General features: G+C 36.7%; 1 protein-coding gene across 1 annotated transcript in view; it reads right to left on the bottom strand.

Moving 5' to 3' along the window:
• The window catches only part of EEA1 (early endosome antigen 1), a 65,811-nt gene extending 48,034 nt beyond the window's left edge, over window positions 1–17,777 (bottom strand). Inside the window, exons 1-5 of the mRNA XM_032220646.1 lie at window positions 17,495–17,777; window positions 12,008–12,100; window positions 1,342–1,469; window positions 838–892; window positions 670–735 (exon numbers count right to left, since the gene is read on the bottom strand). Coding sequence (XP_032076537.1) covers window positions 670–735; window positions 838–892; window positions 1,342–1,469; window positions 12,008–12,100; window positions 17,495–17,518 — 366 coding nt within the window. The 5' untranslated portion in view covers window positions 17,519–17,777. The remainder of the gene's footprint in view (window positions 1–669; window positions 736–837; window positions 893–1,341; window positions 1,470–12,007; window positions 12,101–17,494) is intronic.
• Window positions 17,778–18,250: the final 473 nt, after the last annotated feature.

Raw genomic sequence — 18,250 nt, 5'->3', positions numbered from 1 at the left:
TATTTCAGACTAAATCCATTAAAATAAATGAAAATATGTAATAAATCACACCTAGGAATGAATTGCATGTGTTTTCCTCACCAAACAATTTTCATTATGACATCCCAATAGGAGTTTACATTAACAAATCTGTTTTTAAAGTTAATTTTTTTTAAAAAAAAATCATTTCACTGTATTAGCAATTAATACAAAGAAGCTAAAAAGTAAAGATAAAGGTTTCCCCTGTCCACTTGCATCTGACTCTACAGGGCGCTCATCTCTGTTTTTAGCCAAGGGAGCCAACGTTGTTCAAAGACATTTCTGTGATCATATGGCCAGCATGATATATGCCAAGGCGCACAGAATGCTATTACATTCCCACTGAAGGGGTACCCATTTATCTACTCACATTTGTATGCTTTTGAACTGCCAGGTGGGCAGGAGCTGGTGCAAGTAACGGGAGCTCACCCCGTCACACAGCACTCAGGTCTCAAACCTGGGCTGTCAGCTTTTCAGCTGACAAGCTCAGCATCTTCAACCACTGAGCCATCACGCTCCCTTACAAAGAAGATTAGCACAATTAGAACTAAGTCAGGCCACGTGCCTTACAAAATAGGTAATAATCTTCATTTCACGGTTGATTAAAAATGGCTTGTGGAAAGCTTGCTTCAAATATTTTAAAATAATTACTTGCTGCTTCTGCCCATGAACTTTTTCTAATTCTTTCTTCAACTCTTCAGAATACCATCGTTCTTCCTGTAGAAAGTCAGTTAAAAGAATGGTGTGAACTTGGGACTTTGCTAACAATCATGATGTTCTTTGTAAATTGAAATAAAAAGCTGAATACATTTTCCCAACCTTAAGCGAAGCTTGCAGGTCTTGAACTTCTTGCCTCAATAAAGTTATGTCATCACTGAATATAATCCATATTAAAAAGAAGGAAATATATGTATTTAAATGTCTTAAAAATCACTGCCATGAAATTCAACTTATTTCTGTAAATAATAATATATTTAAATAATTTAATGAAATTAATATTTTGGTAATATCAAAACATTAATGCATTTTTATTTCTATAAATTAAAACAATTCTGGGGCCTAGCAAAACAAAAAAGATTTAACTGTCTTCATGAAACAAATCTAAGGTAAATCTAAACCAAGATACTGTTCAATCGATATAGTTTAAAAATAAAAGTTTTTACTATTAGTGACTTTGTTTTCATTGAATGTATTTTTCTGCTATAAAGTAATATATTTCACAATATCATCTAATATTCAGATTAATTAGTGATTAAAATGCAGTTACAAATCAATTATTATTCAATATATAATAAAAAGAAATAAACCAGTATTTATAAGTACCTTTTGAGGGTCATGTTAGATTCTCCTGCATGACTTGTATCAATACCAGAATCATGAACTGCTTCATAGTGCTTAAAAAGTTCTTCAGCTGATCCATGAGATTTCATACAAAGAGGACAAATAAATCCCTGAAAAATGAAGCACAAAAAAATGTAACAATAATCATATTTAACTGTTGGCTCTTTTATATATTAACAGGTAATTAGAAAACTATATATCAATCTAATTTAGTGGAATGAAAATGAATGCTACCATATTAATTGTATAGAAGGAGTTGTGATTAAATTTTCTTTAGAGAAGCCTTAAATGCTATTTCATTTTCTAATGTAATTAATTACAACAACAAATGCCAGCATTGGATTTGAACTACTCAGCAAAGTTACTAACAAAATTGCTTGATCTACATGTACAATAATAGAGAATTCTAACACATTCTGTCAAAATGAGAAAACTTTCTGAGGTACATTGCCTGATCATTTAGTTAATATTACATACAAAAGTGCTGTCTTAAACCAGAATTATAATTTAGATTTAGATTTTGAATTTCATTTACAACTTTAGCTTGGAGACAAAGTAAATAAAATATTAATCATTGTACATAATATTAAACAATTTCTAGGATACCTTGTCATTCCCTCCATCAAGTGGAAGTGACTCACTTCATACCAGCCAAAATATTTCAAACTGATCAATATTGTCCTTACCATTATCAGAGGATGCTGCAGGTAAAGCATGTACAGGTAATAAAGGCTGTACAGGTAAAGCATGTACAGGTAATAAAGGCTAGTAACCTAGTATACACATTTCTATCTTATTAACCACCATTATATAAAAGTCTTACCAAAATGAATGATTAGCAGATGCCAATATATATTACTATTTGGTATTGCTTGGCATACAGAAGATTGCAATTAATGTAAAAGAAATAAATGGTAAAAGTTATGCATTAATGAATGATATGAGTAACTGTAATGTACTAAAAAAGATGTACTAGTGTGTTGCTTCAAACCAGTAAAACTGTAGGCTATTTTCACTACATAAAATAAAACAAAATAAAATAAAAATTATAATAAAATTAATATAGTCTTGGCACAAAGCACAGATTTAACTGTGGCTGAAAAGAATGTGGATAATTGATCCAATACTAGGAGATAATAGAATAACAGGTAAATAAAATTGAGAAAAATCACAAAGTATCAAGATTTGAAAATAAAAATGGAAAGATTATAGCATAAACCAGTCGTAATGGCTCCCAGTGATTATCGGTACACTGGATGTCATACCAAAAATCTTGTACAGCACTTAGAATGGCAAAATTTTTATCTGTCATTATCAAATGGGCCCGCTGATTAGATCTACACAAAAACTATGCTGATTCATTATATTATCCTAAGTTCGTGGAAATAACTCGATGTATACAAAGACAAACACCAGCTAAAGAACTGTCAAATGTGATTTCACATTTATGTGTACATAATAGTATAATATAGCATTAAAATAAGTATCAGCCTTACATTATTGACTCTGAATGAAATTGTGAAAGGGTCTCCAAAAAAAGCCTTTACAACAGAACCTTTCTGGCTTGGCAGCCCGGTCAGGGGGAGGAAGAGGGGAGAGTTTCATACAAATGGTAGAGGGTTGGAGACCCTGCTTTACAAGTTTGCGGAATGCCACAAAAATAAAATTATTCTCTCCTTGGAGGTTAAGCCAGTTCATAGAAATGATGCTCTGCACCCATGGTGGCGAACCTATGGCACGTGGGCCACAGATGGCACGCAGAGCCCTGTGTGTGGGCACACACACCATCACCCCAGCACAGACAAAACGCTGCCAGACATGCACCAAAACAAGCGATGGGCAGAACAGGGCTCTGATTGGTGGATGCAGTTTCATTTCGCGCCTCACATTTAAGTTGATACCAGGGGCCTGTTTGTGAATGGTCCCCGCTCCTTTCCTTCTATTTAGAAAAACCCTCCCTGGCCTTTCTCTTTTTTCACCCCCAATTACCTCTGGTAGTTGTAATTTGCTTGCCTTCTTTCAAAAATTACAGATACACAATCAAATAACCTGTGCATTGACGAGATCTAATTGCAAAGATGTGTGTGTTTGTGTGTGTGTGTGTGTGTGTGTGTGTGTGTGTGTGAGAGAGAGAGAGAGAGAGAGAGAGAGAGAGAGAGAGAGAGAGAGAGAGACTGAGACTAGAGGGATCTTGCACACCACTCTCTATCTCTGCAGCAATAACGTATCCCTTGCTGCCCACTTTCTCGCCCTGTGCTTGCTCCCCTTGGTGTGTTCCTTTCTGGTGGCAGGATTGTCTCGGATTATGTGCAGAGTGCCTTTCAAATCAACCCCTGCAAATTTTCAGCCCCCACCCAGTCACATGACCACTGATGACCTAATGACTTAATGACCAGCTGGGTTGTTTGAATCCCACCACTGGTGTGTGCATGTGTGTGTGTGTGTGTGTGTATATATATGAGAGAGACAGAGAGAGAGACTCAGCTTGCTTTCCTTCTCCTAAGTTTGCAGTCGCTCTCAAAAGCTCAGTTTGTTCTCCAATTGCCTGAGTAGAGCCTTCTAAGAAGAGTTCACTGGCTTTATTGGGGTGAGAGAGAGAGACACACAGAGAGACGAAGAGAGGGGGGGAGAAAGAGAGAGGGGGAAGGAGGTAAAGAGAGAAACAGAGAGAGAAAAGGAAGGAAAAAGAGAGAGGGGGAATAGAGAGAGAGAAACAGAGGCAGAGAGAGGGACAGTAAGAGACAGAGGAAGGGAAAGAGAGAGGGAGGGAAGGAGAAAGAGAGGGGAAAGACATGGGGGAGAAAGAGAGGGAAAAAGAGAGGGAAAGTGAAACCAGCAGAGAGAGAGAGAAAGAGAGGGAAAGGGAGGAAAAGAAAGGGGGGAGGGAAAGAGAGAGGGGGAAAGAAAGAAAGGGAGAGAAAGAGAGAAATGATATTACAAAAGTTTTTCTTTTTTACAAACATAATATTTCAAAAGTAAAAAGAAAGAAGGGCCATAAAAGTGCATTTATCACATTCTTAGAACAACTAACTAAACTTGTTTATTTTGGGTAGTAAAACCTCATTATTCAGTTTAAATTGCCATGTTGGCACTTTGCGATAAATAACTGGGGTTTGGGTTGCAGTTTGGCACTCGGTCTCTAAAAGGCTCGCCATCACTGCTCTACACTCTGACAACTGAAAATCACAATTAAAGCTATAATCCTATATGCACTTATAGGGAATAATGAACTAAACAGTATCAAACTTTACATTCCATAGTAAAGTAATGAATGACTAATATAGCAACTCTACTAGTCTCTTTTTTTCCAATGTATTTATTAAAAAATGAGACAGAAGTAATCAAATAAGATATATAATGCTAAATACTGGATTTTTACCATTTTATTTTTTATAAAGATTGCAAGTCAATTTGGCACAAGTAAATAATTTTATAAGATAAATCATAATTACATTTGAAATATGAAAATGTTTAATTGGTCTCCCATCAATGTATTTTTATTAACATAAACAGAAGACTACAAAGATGGAGAAATAAACCAATCTTCAAGAGGGATAATCGGCTCAAATATAGTGAGAGGGTTTTTGTTTCTGTAGTATGATTAAAAAGTAATACAGAATTAAGTTCCTCTCCCTTCACTAAAGTTTATTTCCGACCCTGTGGAACGATCTCCCCGTCGAGATACGCACCCTCACCACCGTCCAGGCCTTCCGCGCAGCCCTTAAGACCTGGCTATCCCAACAGGCCTGGGGATGTCTTCGATTTGCCCCACCCGAGTGTGAATGTTGAATGCAAGTTGTGTTTTTTATTACCTTATTTATTTTGTGCACATATTGTTTGTTTTGAATTTCACCCCCCCCCCCCCTAATGATTGTAAGCCGCCCTGAGTCCCCTCAGGGAAAAGGGCGGCCTATAAATCCAAATAAACTAAACTAAACTAAACTAAACTAAACATATTATTTAATTTTGGAGATTTGTACCTTAAAATAGAATTCAAAACAAATTAAAACCCTCAATACATAAAGGCAACCAATGTAAACCATAATATTTATATTCATTAATTATACTTCATTTTAATGCTTAAAGGAAATGTTTCCATATGTAACTTTTATACAACTATCACCTTATACTGTATGTTCCTATCATAGATACTTTTCAGAAAAGCTAAAATTAAAATCAAGCTCTTGGAGACCAATTTTATCTGAAAAATGAAGTATCTTTAAGCCTTTATCTAGTCTTTCCCAGGCCAAAATGGGAAGATGCCTATGGAATTGGTACTAGTTTGAACTCTGCACTTCTGGATTTGATCGTTCATGCCTGCCACAAGCAACCAGAAAGTAGCAGCATCCCAGAACCAAACAAGGCAGTTTATGAAGCATCTGTCTTCTTTTTTTTTCTATCCCAATATTTTCATTATGGTACTATTCACACATTATAAATGCTGTTTCTCTTTTTATACACATTGGATAGGAAACACCTTCTTGAAAAAGTTGCTTTAGGTAATAATGTAAAATGGTAAGTAAACTAAATATAGTAGATATACAGTATAATGAATACCACCATTTCAAATAATATTAATGTTTCCTAATGTTTTGAATATTTTTAAATTTTCTTAATTAATCTAAAAACTATTTAAGACAGATGCCAAGAGACATGCAAAACAAGAAAAAATGATGTTAGCTATTCTTCATCAAATTATTAAAAATAAATTTCTGGATAATTTTACAATTATTTGTATCTATATTGTTTAGAAGGTAAACTTACAATCTTATAAATTTTATAAGATGGTAAAGTGTTCTGTCCCCTCCTTCTCCGCTCGTTAACAGACAACAGGCAGACAAACTTAAAAGGAATTCACTTTATCAGTTCTCGGCTCAGACTGGCTGCGAGCCCAAAAATAAACATAAATAAAGTCTCTGACGAGATAACAGAATACCAAACAAAAACTCTTACAAAGCAATGCACTTCTCCAAGTGTCTCCTTGAATCAGGGTTACAGAAAGCCAATCACTTCTCCAAGTGTCTTTCAAATAAACCACGACCGATGATCAATGAATGTTGAAACACACGAATGAACGTTGACTCTTGCAACCAGGGCGTGGCACCATCCGTCCTTTTATCACCAGAAGACCCACTAACGAGCCCCAGCTGCATTGTTAAACCTGTATCCCGAAAAGACTCACAGGAGACGTCTGCTGAGTCACAACAGTAAAGTATACATTGAACCTCAAAACAACAGTTCGAGAGGAGGGGCCGAAGCCGTACGAGAAGACGTGCGATCTCAAAACTCTGAGATCACAGTCAACACTTTTATTGCTGGGGGGTTCCAACGAACCTAAATCATCCCGAAGAGATGGTGAACGGAAGATTACATATTGCTGATCTCGGGGATATTGCAAAATCTCTAAAAAAAGCAAGGGAAAGTCTTCTGCTGGTAATAAAAATTCCAGTCTGTCAAGACTGACAAAGTCTGGGCGGCATCAGAAAGGAACAGAACGATGTGGAAGAGAAAGTGTTTCTAGCTGGTGAGAAACTTTTATTGTTTAAAAAAAACAAACTGCCTATAAAATCTAAAAACTAATTTAAATCAAAGAATAGAAGAACTTAGCGGCGAATTTGATTTTTGTAATGGTTCTGGACAGTGGTTATCTTACTTTTTAAATGCTATTTACATGGATTGATTCTAAGCAAAACTTTTTCAAATGGATGGATTATCCTTCTAACATTTCTTTGTGACTCTCTGTAAGCTACAGATGGATTGTTTTGACTTCGACATTCTAAGCTTTTATTGCTTGGCTGTTTGGCTTAAGATCTGATAAGATTTTACAGCTGTCCCTTTGAAGTTTGTTTTCGCTTGCAGAGAGTTTGCGAGTGAGTGTTTCAATCTTGTTGAGCTTCTAAGAAAAAATACAACTGCGTATAAACATGGCCTCTCTCCGAGAAGTACTCTTAGCTCTGCAGAGAGTGTTGGATACAGAGGAAAGAATTAAGAGAAAATTGGATTATTTGGTGCATTTGGCAACGAAATGTGATGAAAAAACTGAGGATGTTCTTCAAACACAAAATAAGAAGATTGAAATTCAAACAATTGAAATGGAAGACAAATATAAAGAGATTGAGCCTGTTGATATTCGTGGCAATTGGTTTATTTCTGAGGGAGGAAAGAGTGGAATATTGGAAGAGGAATTAAATGGAGAGAAAATTTATTTCAAAAGACAGGACATAGAAGAAGAAAGCATTAAAGAATTTATGGACTATGAAATACTATTCACAAAATATTTGATAACACTGCTGAGAATTAAAGACAAGCTGAAAAAGGAAACAGAATGAGGGCGTCAATATTATATGAGAGATACTATAAACAATGAGTTGCAAAAAGGAGTCCATACAGATTTGTTTAAGAAGATGTTTGGAGGACTGGATCCACAAATGGCAGAAGACAAGATTGTTTTGCTATTGGAGAGGTACAGGTTGATAGATGGAAGAGTATAATTTAAAATTAGCTAAACTTAGTTAAATTCAGTGATAATAGGTATAGTTAAATAAAAATTGATAATGATAGTAATGTATACAATGTTGAGCTGTTATGATAAGTAAAATTGGATATGAATATTGAATGTTACCCGTGAAGGGAAGGTTAGAAATATTTTTGGACTATATATAAAGGTTATTAATAACAATAACAATAAAAAAGAACAAAATTAGACACAGCTAAGTTTTAATAGGGGGGGAAATGTTATGATATAGGATATAATTAAATAAAGAAAGGATAATGTTAAATTATATCATGGAGGATTAGAAAATTTTGGTATTAAATATTATGGATGTTTAGCTAAAACAGGATATGAGGATTTAATGTTAATGGAGGATTTTATAACTAAGTAAATGAAATGCCAGCATGTGGTTATGTATTAAATCTTGGTATATTTTATGATGAAGGATGTTTAAATAATTATAGTCAAAAAAAACTGGAGGTATAATAAATATCTAATAAATATAATAAATATCTGATAAATATAATAAATATCTGAGTTAAGATATTAGAATTAATATGAATTATATTTGATGACAGTGGAAGAGATGCACAAAAGCCTTTTGTAACCAACTGATACACTTTCTACAATATGTAAAGAAGGAGGATTTGTATGTTTGTTTTGAAAATTAAAAAAAAATTATTTAAAAAAAACAGTTTGACAATCCAACTGAGAGTTCCAGGTTGCTTCTCTCCTTGATTGGTTGATGATTATTTATTGGCTAAAAATTCATTTCTTCCTAGAGGGACTCTTTAGCATTGACAGATAACTTCCCCTCCACCTGGAAACAGGTGATAGATCACCAGCTGGGCTCTTATGGGCTCTCCTTGGCATTTTTAACATCCCTAGGTTTGACCAAGTTAAGCACGTAGTCATTAATAGAATAAAAGACATGAAATTCCATTCAGAAATAAATAGGATGCCTCTCCACAGTAGGAACAGAATTAAACAGGATGTGGGAACCATCAAGATTTAAACGACCTGATTTTCCTGAAATATAGAATAGCATTCTTCAGAGCCAGATTTAACATCCTCCCCTCAGCATTCCACCAATGCAGGTATAACAAGACCCTATTAGCGGAACTAGTATGTATATAAGAGGTAAAGGAGAAGTCAAAGATATCACACGTTTTATTGCACTGAGAGTTATACAGAGTTTTTAGGTCAATATATATTCTCCCCTTATTAGAGAGATTACCGGGGGGGGGGGGGGGGGACAGACAATTTTTATGTAGACTATCAACCTCTGGGACTCAAACCCGGCTATTGCACGTCCAGTAGTAAAATTCTGTGCAGCTGCAAAAGCCACGAAGAAAATTTGATTACAAAATTCAAGATGTTTACTGCACCAATTTCTTGTAGATAATAATTTTTAGAGAATCTATATTTACGCTCATACTTACATGCCATCCCATCACGTGGCCAAGGGTAAGAGCCATACTGTTTGATACCATATATTTTATTACTATTAAAATTATTTAGTAGTAGTAGTAGTAGTAGTAGTAGTAATATCTTTTGACACTATTGTAAAGTGATAATTTTGTCTATTGCTGGTCTGTAACCGTAATAAAGATTAAGATTAAGATTAAAGATTAAGATTAAGATTAAGATTAAGATTAAGATTAAGATTAAGATTAAGATTAAGATTAAGATTAAGATTAAAGATTAAAGAAAGATTAAAGATTAAAGATTAAAGATTAAAGATTAAAGATTAAAGATTAAAGATTAAAGATTAAAGATTAAAGATTAAAGATTAAAGATTAAAGATTAAAGATTAAAGATTAAAGATTAAAGATTAAAGATTAAAGATTAAAGATTAAAGATTAAAGATTAAAGATTAAAGATTAAAGATTAAAGATTAAAGATTAAGATTATTATTATTATTATTATTAAGAATAATAATACTGTATTCATTAAACATGAAACTCAAGTCAACTGAACTTTCAAAAATGCATCACAAGTACAACTGACTGATGCTAATGGTTGATACGGGTTGCTGCCAGCTTCCTAGGTATCAACCAATATCTTCATAAAATATATGATGTTCCTAGTAGCACAGTTTTTTGCAGTTCCGCTGGTGTTATTGCAGGAAGCTGCAATTTCTTGATGTGTTTTGTAAAATTCTTGGAATGGTACCAAGTGCCCCGATGACAATGGGTATCACTGTTACATGTTTCATCCACAGCCATGTAGTTTTGATGGCCAGGTCGCAATATTTCATTTTTTTTCTAGTTCTTTTTCTTCGACTCTGGCATCTCCTGGTACAGCGATATCAATAAACTGTACACTTCGGCTCTCTACAACCGTGATATCTGGTGTGTTGTGTTCCAAATGATGGTCTGTCTGTATTCAAAAATTCCACAAGACCTTCTCATTTTCGGTAACTTTTTCCACCTTGTGCTCCCATGACTTTTTGGATATAAGTAAGTCGTATTTTTTACATAATGATCAATGGATTAATTTAGCAACTCGGTTGTGTCTAGCTTTGTACTCAGTTTGTGCAATTCTGTTTCATTCACATATTAAATGTGAAACAATTTCGACTTTGTTGTTGCAAAGTCGGCAGTTAGGATTGTCAGTGGATATCTTAACTTTCATGGCATTAGCTTGTAGTAATGATGACAATGATGAAGATTATTATTATTATTGTCAAACAACTTATTATGGAACAAAAATACAATGGAAAAATCCTTCCTTTCTATGGACAACAACGTCTGAAATCAATTTAGAGTAAATAATAAGTAAAATAAATAGTATTTTTCGGAGCATAAGGCGCTCTGAAGTATAAGACACACCTAGCTTTTGGTAAGGAAAACAAGGGAAAAATATCTGCCTCCCAGCAATTTGCCTCCTTGCAACAAACAGCAAACAGTACAGACAATTTGCACTTTGTACTATTACATTTCAGACTATACTTATACAGATGCTGTTGAAACTGATGTGCTTTCTGGAAGTATAGTTATTCTCTGCTATTTAAAACAAGATACAATAGCACTGGGCCTCTTCAGATCAAGCATTTATTTTAAAAAGCTCCTTCATTTTGTTAAGCTATCTAGAACAATAATAAAGCAGTCTTTAAAAAATAAGTCTAATAACTTGAGCATTCTATAGGCATTTATAGTTATTGACTGACCTCCTTGCAGCAAACAGCCTGATTAGCACAAGAAAAAAAAAATCTGCCTCCCAGCAATTTGCCATGTGGAGCAAACAGCAAGTTTCACTTTCAATTTCTCCAGATCATCAGCTGTTTCAGGCTGTAGGGATTATTATATCTTATTGCAGCCTCCCAAGCCCGTTTGCTGCAAGGAGGTAAATTGCTGGGAGGCAGAGGCCAAAGGATTGGGGCTGGTGGGTGGGTGAGGCTACATTCAGTGTATAAGACATGCCCACACTTTCACGCTTTTTAGGGGGGGGAGGTGCATCTTATACTCTGAAAGTACAGTAGGTAATATAAAAATGAAGTCTACTAGTGAAATGGCTATGGAGGCAAACACAAATATACCTTCAGAGATAGTTTCTGAAGAAGCTGAGTCTTTCAGAGCCATGGTTACACTAATACTTCAAGGTGAGATGTTTCTCAGGTGATTGCTTTTGTGAAGCAAATTAATTAAAATATTATTTTTTTCACTACTGTTATAAGCAGACGGGAAAAGCAGATGTGTTTTTGGCAACATTGTTATCAATGGTCAGATTATTTATTTCAAAGAGCAATTATTTTCTTCTAGAATATCATCCCATGTATCATAATGGGTATCTCTATTTTTTGCTATATATGCCATTAACCTCGGCAATCGGGCTCAGATTTATTTAATTTTATTTATTCTAGCAAATCTATATAGTTTCCAGACATTTTGCATTAATTCAGACCAGAAGACAGATACATTTTATGGTGAAAACATACAAAATTTCTGATATCTGTTATGTAAAATGGTATTTCATTTTGGTTTCTTCTACTTCTAGCTTTCACACTTAATCTGCCAAAAACTAATTACAAAGGAAGTATGTCAAATGCAGAATTAAATGCCATACAAATCAATATTTATGCAATATTGTAAGATTACAAAACTATTTGAATTACATTCTGAAATAAATTCATATATTCTTGCAATATAGTACCTCTGAAGTACTCTCATTGTTGATATCCACTGCATTTCCAGGGGCTGCAGATGAATCCGACTCAGAGCTCTGAGATCCAACCCTGCCTGGAGTCTGAAAAAAAGAGAAAATGTAATATATTATTACTGTCAAATTGCCTTGCTCTGGGCACTACTGTCAGCAATAAAATTATTCCCAAATTTATTCTATGATTAGGAATGTAGCAACAGATAATTCTTATAGAAGAAGCCAAATAAAATAACTTTCTTGAGGTAGAGTTGCTAAAATTTTATTTAAAGAAAGCAAAAAACAAAAATAATCATTACCAATAACTGCTTCTCTTCATATATATTTTCCCTACAGAATAATTCTATATGTGATGTGAATGTACAGATATACTATGCAGTGTGAATCATAGGTTTAAGACAACAACTTTCTTTGACTACTGCTTATCTAAATATTCCAAGTTGCATATATTAAAAACTGAACTTTAAAAAAAATCAACCTTCAAATCTTCCACCTATCCACTCAATTTGTGATACATTCTCGGATACAATACAGTCTATATTTTAGCAATCAACAGAAAATAAAGCTGACCTACAAACTTTAAAATTACTCTTATGAACTTTCATCAATATAAACAAATGTTCACAACTCCCAACTAGGTCCCAGAAGTTGGGGGAGAAGGTAGGAAAGGGGTAGTTTACTGTGCACTATATATGTATGGGATTTTCCCCTGCCTTCTGTTCACTGTTTGCTGATCTGCACATATACCGCTCACTGTCACTTATGTAAGGTAAGAACTCCACTATTCATATTTTTTACGCTTGTTTGGTCTTATAAACAAACTGGACTTTGAATAGCCTTTCAGAGCGTACCCTATCTGTAAGTAGAGGAATATCTATAAGATAAAATGTGTATCTGAATCTTCAAGAAAGTTTTATTTTAATGAATAAGAAAACGACTACTTTTAAAAGAAAAAACTAAAAGTACAATTATAAAGAAGTCTAACGAGAAAATGGAGGTCAGCAGAAATCACCAATAAAGTCCTATGAAGATGTGAAGACCAAGCCTCCCTCAACAAGATTATATTTTACCATGTAAATATGAAGAAAAAGATGAAAGCTCAGGATTGAAGCTTGAGTCATAGAAATATGTCAAGGAATGCATATTTAGTTTCAAAAGATTTACATCTTCAGACTCAAATGAATTTGCTGATGGTTTCAACTTTTATGTATTATCTTCTAGAAATCCTGGAGAATAGTTGATTTGCCAGATGACTAAATAAAAGAAAATATTGCCCCTAACTTCAAAAGGTGGGAAGAGGGGATTCAAGAAGATCTGTCAAAACACCATCTGGGAAATTTAGAACAGATCACAACAAGATTAATTTGTAAGCCCCTTGAAAACAATGCAGTAATTACTAAAATCAGCACAGATTTGTCAAGAACATTTTTTGTTCAGACTGCTAAGAGGAATCATCTCTTGTACGTTCTGCCCCTCTTGTTCAGACTGTTCATATACTTTAGGTCCCATTGATTAAACTATGTCAAGATCCAAGGTGGCGCAGTGGTTAAATGCAGCACTGCAGGCTACTGCTAGATCAGCAGGTCAGCGGTTCAAATCTCACCGGCTCAGGGTTGACTCAGCCTTCCATCCTTCCGAGGTGGGTAAAATGAGGACCCAGATTGTTGGGGGCAATATGCTGACTCTCTGTAAACCGCTTAGAGAGGCCTGAAAGGCCTATGAAGCGGTATATAAGTCTACTGCTATCTGACTGGACTCAACAAGTAGGCCTTCTCTATCACTCTATTTGCCCTATGGAATAACCTCTCAAAGCTTCTAATCTGACCTATATTTTTTTAAAAAAAAACCTTTAAACCACTTTTCCCCCATGACATGGAATAGGGTGGCTGACACCCAGACTGGAGAAATGCTTTGTGTAACAGAATGTATTGTTTTGAACCTCCATATAGTCTCTTTGTTTTCTCTTGTTGTTTTTTCTTTTTAATCTTCTAATTTAATTTATTCTTAAATATTGTATGCCACCTAGATTTGCCATGGAGTAGGTTGGCTTCATAAATTACTTGATAATTAAATGAATGAATAAGCAGGTCTTGTCAAAATAACTTCATCCCATTTTTAATAAATTTACATTATTAATACTTATGGGAATGCAATATCTGTATTGCCAATCAAGTAGTAGAACGTAGGTGTATATACTACTCATAGTCTTTTACAGCACTCTCTCAATTTCAGCATATTGCTCTCAACAATCTGGGTCCTCATTTTACCAACCTTGGAAGGATGAAAGGCTGAGTCAACCTTGAGCAGATCAGGATTGAACTCCTGGCTGTGGGAAGAGTTAGCCTGCAATTCTGTGCCACCATGACTTATTAGTCACAAAGTGGCTGCAAAAGTGGAAAATCTCATTTTAGACAACAATATTAAAATACGTTCTGAATTACAAAAAGTAATTTTGTTCCTTTGTTGACTGTGTCTTGTTTTTACACTATCAGAAGAGAAATAATCCTTTCTTAATCTTAAATTCAATACCCAAACAGAGTATGAATATGCAATAGGACCTTCTCCTGAATATTATTTTGTAATAACAATTCTTCAATGTCACTAGTACAGAACTTTTCTAGCTCTACTATCAAAGATTCTTTAACTAAAAATACCATTATGAAAGAAATTGCCATTGGAACCTTATCTTTAGTACAGGCAGCCAGGAAATGTACATTAAAATATCTAGGTAGTATAAGTACACATTGCATTAAATTTTATGATAGAAACTTTTTTTTATGTTATAGGTAATCCTTGGATAAAGATGGGATCAGGAACTCTGCTGCTAAGTGCGATATCCTGTGACCTCATTGACTTATGACAGCAGTTCCAGTTGCAGTCATTAGGCGAATTGTCACAGCCATTAGACATGACATCATGTAATCACTATTTGTGATCTTCTGCCAGTTTCCCATTGACTTTGCTTGTCAGAAGCCGTCAGCAAAGGTTGCACATGGGATGACCATGAGATACTGTAACTATCATAATTGCAGGCTGATTGCCAAATGCCTGAATTGCGATCAGATTACTACAGGGACTCTGTAGGCTACAACTTCAAGGACTGTCCATTAGTTTCCTCATTCAGCACCACTGTAACTTCGAATGGTCACAGAAAATGGTAGTGAGGACTATCTGTATTGCATGAGTGATTTTATTAGTACCGTAGGTTACCAGACTTATTAAGAGAGTGAGTAAACTCACCAATTACTATATATGGAATAGTGTATATGTATATGTAGAGTCACAACCCCTGGTAAGCCCCAATTATGGGAGGAAGCTAACTGCTTCCATCATCTGTCAATCGGCTCGTCACAAGAGTCCATCACAACAGAAACCCAATATTTTTACTGTTGCCTTTGTTATATTTGTGTTTTTTATTTGTGCTGATAAATAAATAAAGGGAGACTAGTATAGATCTATTTCAAGCTATTTCTATTTCGATCTATTTCAAGCTATTTAGCTCTCATCAGCTAGCCATACCCTTCGAATCCCAGTAAGGGTATGGCTAGCTGATGAGAGCTAAATAGCCTGAAATAGATCTATACTAGTCTCCCTTTATTTATTTATCAGCACAAATAAAAAAACATATTTATATATATATATATATATATATATATATATATATATATATATATATATATATATGTTTTTTTATTTGTGCTGATATATATATATATATTCAAATGAAACAGTTATCAAGATGTGGAAAAATAAGACAAGTATAAGCACCAAGAACAGTTACATTACAGGTGCAAATATGATTCACCAGGAAGATATTTGACAGCATAGAAATACAATATATATTCTTCTGCTTGGATTTATGAATCTACAGATGACCAAAAAGTCAAATTATAAGATCTTACATGCACATTCTTCTGTGACATTTCTTGCCTGTCAATGTTTATCAATGATGGTAAGACAGTAGATGACAAATGATAATAAGATGCAAAGTGCATATAATCCGAGTTAAAGAATCCTAGTACAAGCTCATATTCTGGAAATACACAGCAATATGAATCATGCCATCTGCATTGGCAGTTCTCAGAAAAAGAAGGAGAATAGTTACACAACAGAAGTAACTTCTTTCTCACTGGATTATCGAAGAATCTTCACATAGGGATCCATAAGTAGAGAAAGTTAAAAGGAGAAAGGGTGTAACCGACAAAACTTGCATTATGACTTAACAAGCAAATTTTATATTTATATACTTGCATCAGACATTGAAACTCATGTAAATTAGGGTTTGTGTTGTGAAGTTACAACTTGCACTCCATCCACATGGCTTTCTAAGGATGCCTATAAATGTTCCCTATTGAATAGAGTACATACTTACAGAATTTCAAAAACTGATGTTCTAATTATTTGGTAAGGAAGCGTTTCAGCTGTGTAACTTTTTAAGGGACAAGACAGAGACCATGAGTATCCACACATCTGAGTTCTTCTATATTCCCAGAAGTCCAACTATAACAATACAGCTCCTAGGCATTGTTTACATATACAATTTCACAACTTCCATCCACTCCACCTTCCATTCTGTATGAAAATTTACAGCATTCCTTATCTTTTATTTGCCCCCCTCTTTTTGCCTTCCCCAATGCATAGTTCAATACAGCAGCAAAAGGACTTTAAACAAAATCCATCTGTTGTTAAAGGTACTTCTGTTTTGTCATTAGTGTCAATGTGTATCTGAAAAAGAACATCTCAGGGAAGAGGTGCAATACCAGAAGTTATGTGAATCAAATGTCCAACAGCGCCTACAATTGTGCAGAGCTCTGATCCGCTGCTGTGTTGAATGAAGTCTTGTCTGTCTAATTTATATAGCCACCACTCTCATCAAACAAGTGAATCTAAAAATGCGGGAAAGGCCAACACCCTCAACAGAAACAGCCCAACCGCAGTTAACTCTGCCAGGCCTTGGAGCAACGTTCAGAGTCCGCATCCTCGACAGGCAAAAAAGTCTGTCCGTTCCCATCTTCATTTCCCTCTCCCCGTTTTCCCCTATCCAAGATGGAGTCCCACAACTTCTCCCGCCTCTCCAGCTCCAACTCAGGGACGATCCCACGCGAAGCCTAAGGTCGCCCGCCCTCCCTCCGCAGCTCCACGCTTCTCCTTCGGCACTAGTCTAGCCTTCCCCTCCCCGAAAGATCCCATTGCTCCCAGGCTTCTCTCCCACCCTCGGCCACGAAGATTCAGGGGGAAAGGGGGCCTAACGGAGAAGGCACCCGGGGCCAGAAAGCCGGGTAGTCGCAAGAGCTGCTGCTCGCTGGGAAGGGAGGGAGCGGCCAGCCCCAGAGGCCTGAGGAAAGTCAGGCAGGCAGCTGGGTGTCAAAGCGCCCACTCGGGTGCTGGGCCGGCCGCAGGAAGTGCCGCGGCGCCTCAGGCAGCCAACCCAGGCGCTGCAACAGGGAGACCGGCGCGCCGCCACCGCTGCCCCCTTCTCACCCTCTGTAAAATCCTCCTCAGCATCGCAGCAGAGGTCACGTCCCTCCAGGGAGCGACGACTCCAGCCTCAGCGCGGCCTCCCCTGAGCCATCTCCAAATCACGGGCTACCCCCGCCCTGCCTCCCTCTGGCTCCGGCCCGACTCGTTCCGCCGCTCCTTGACAAGCAGGGAAAGGCGCCGCCAGGAGTAGGGCGGGGAGACAGGGAAGGAAAGAAGGGGGCGGCCTAAGCCGCGAAAGGAAGGCGCGCCGCCCGGCCTCCTCTCCTCCGCTTTAGGCTGGCGGAGGTGGGGCTCCGCGCTGTCTGGCGGAGGGGCGGAGCTGTCGTCGGGCCGCGTTTGAGTCTGGTCCGAGGAGGGTGGAGGCGAGCGGACGGGTGGGAGAGCGGGTGATGGTGACCCTCAGTCCGCGCTGACGGCGAGAATCGCCCCCGTCTTCCTTCTCCCCCTCTCTCCCCTTCCGCAAGGCAAGGCGGCAGCGCCTCATCTCAGCTTCTCTTCGCTTGTCAGTTGCGGAGTTTCCCCAAGTGACTCTGGCCACGTGTCAGATGCATCTTTCCAGGCATGACGGCCGCCCCATCCCCACAGACGGTACTTGACGTTTCGCTCTTCTGGGTCCTTGGAGAACGGATTCTAAAAATACGGCACTCTAAAGGAAACCATTCCGCTGCCCTCGTGATTTTCCAAGCTCGCACACTGATACGGGTGCTGAAATAACCTTGTCGAAATCAAGCTGAACCTTTTTTTCCAACATCTCCA

The sequence above is a fragment of the Thamnophis elegans genome, chromosome 7 (assembly GCF_009769535.1).
Source record: "Thamnophis elegans isolate rThaEle1 chromosome 7, rThaEle1.pri, whole genome shotgun sequence".
In the NCBI taxonomy this organism is placed as follows: domain Eukaryota; kingdom Metazoa; phylum Chordata; class Lepidosauria; order Squamata; family Colubridae; genus Thamnophis; species Thamnophis elegans.
The sequence above is the reverse complement of the archived record's forward strand: the minus strand, read 5'-3'. Positions and strand labels throughout refer to the sequence as shown.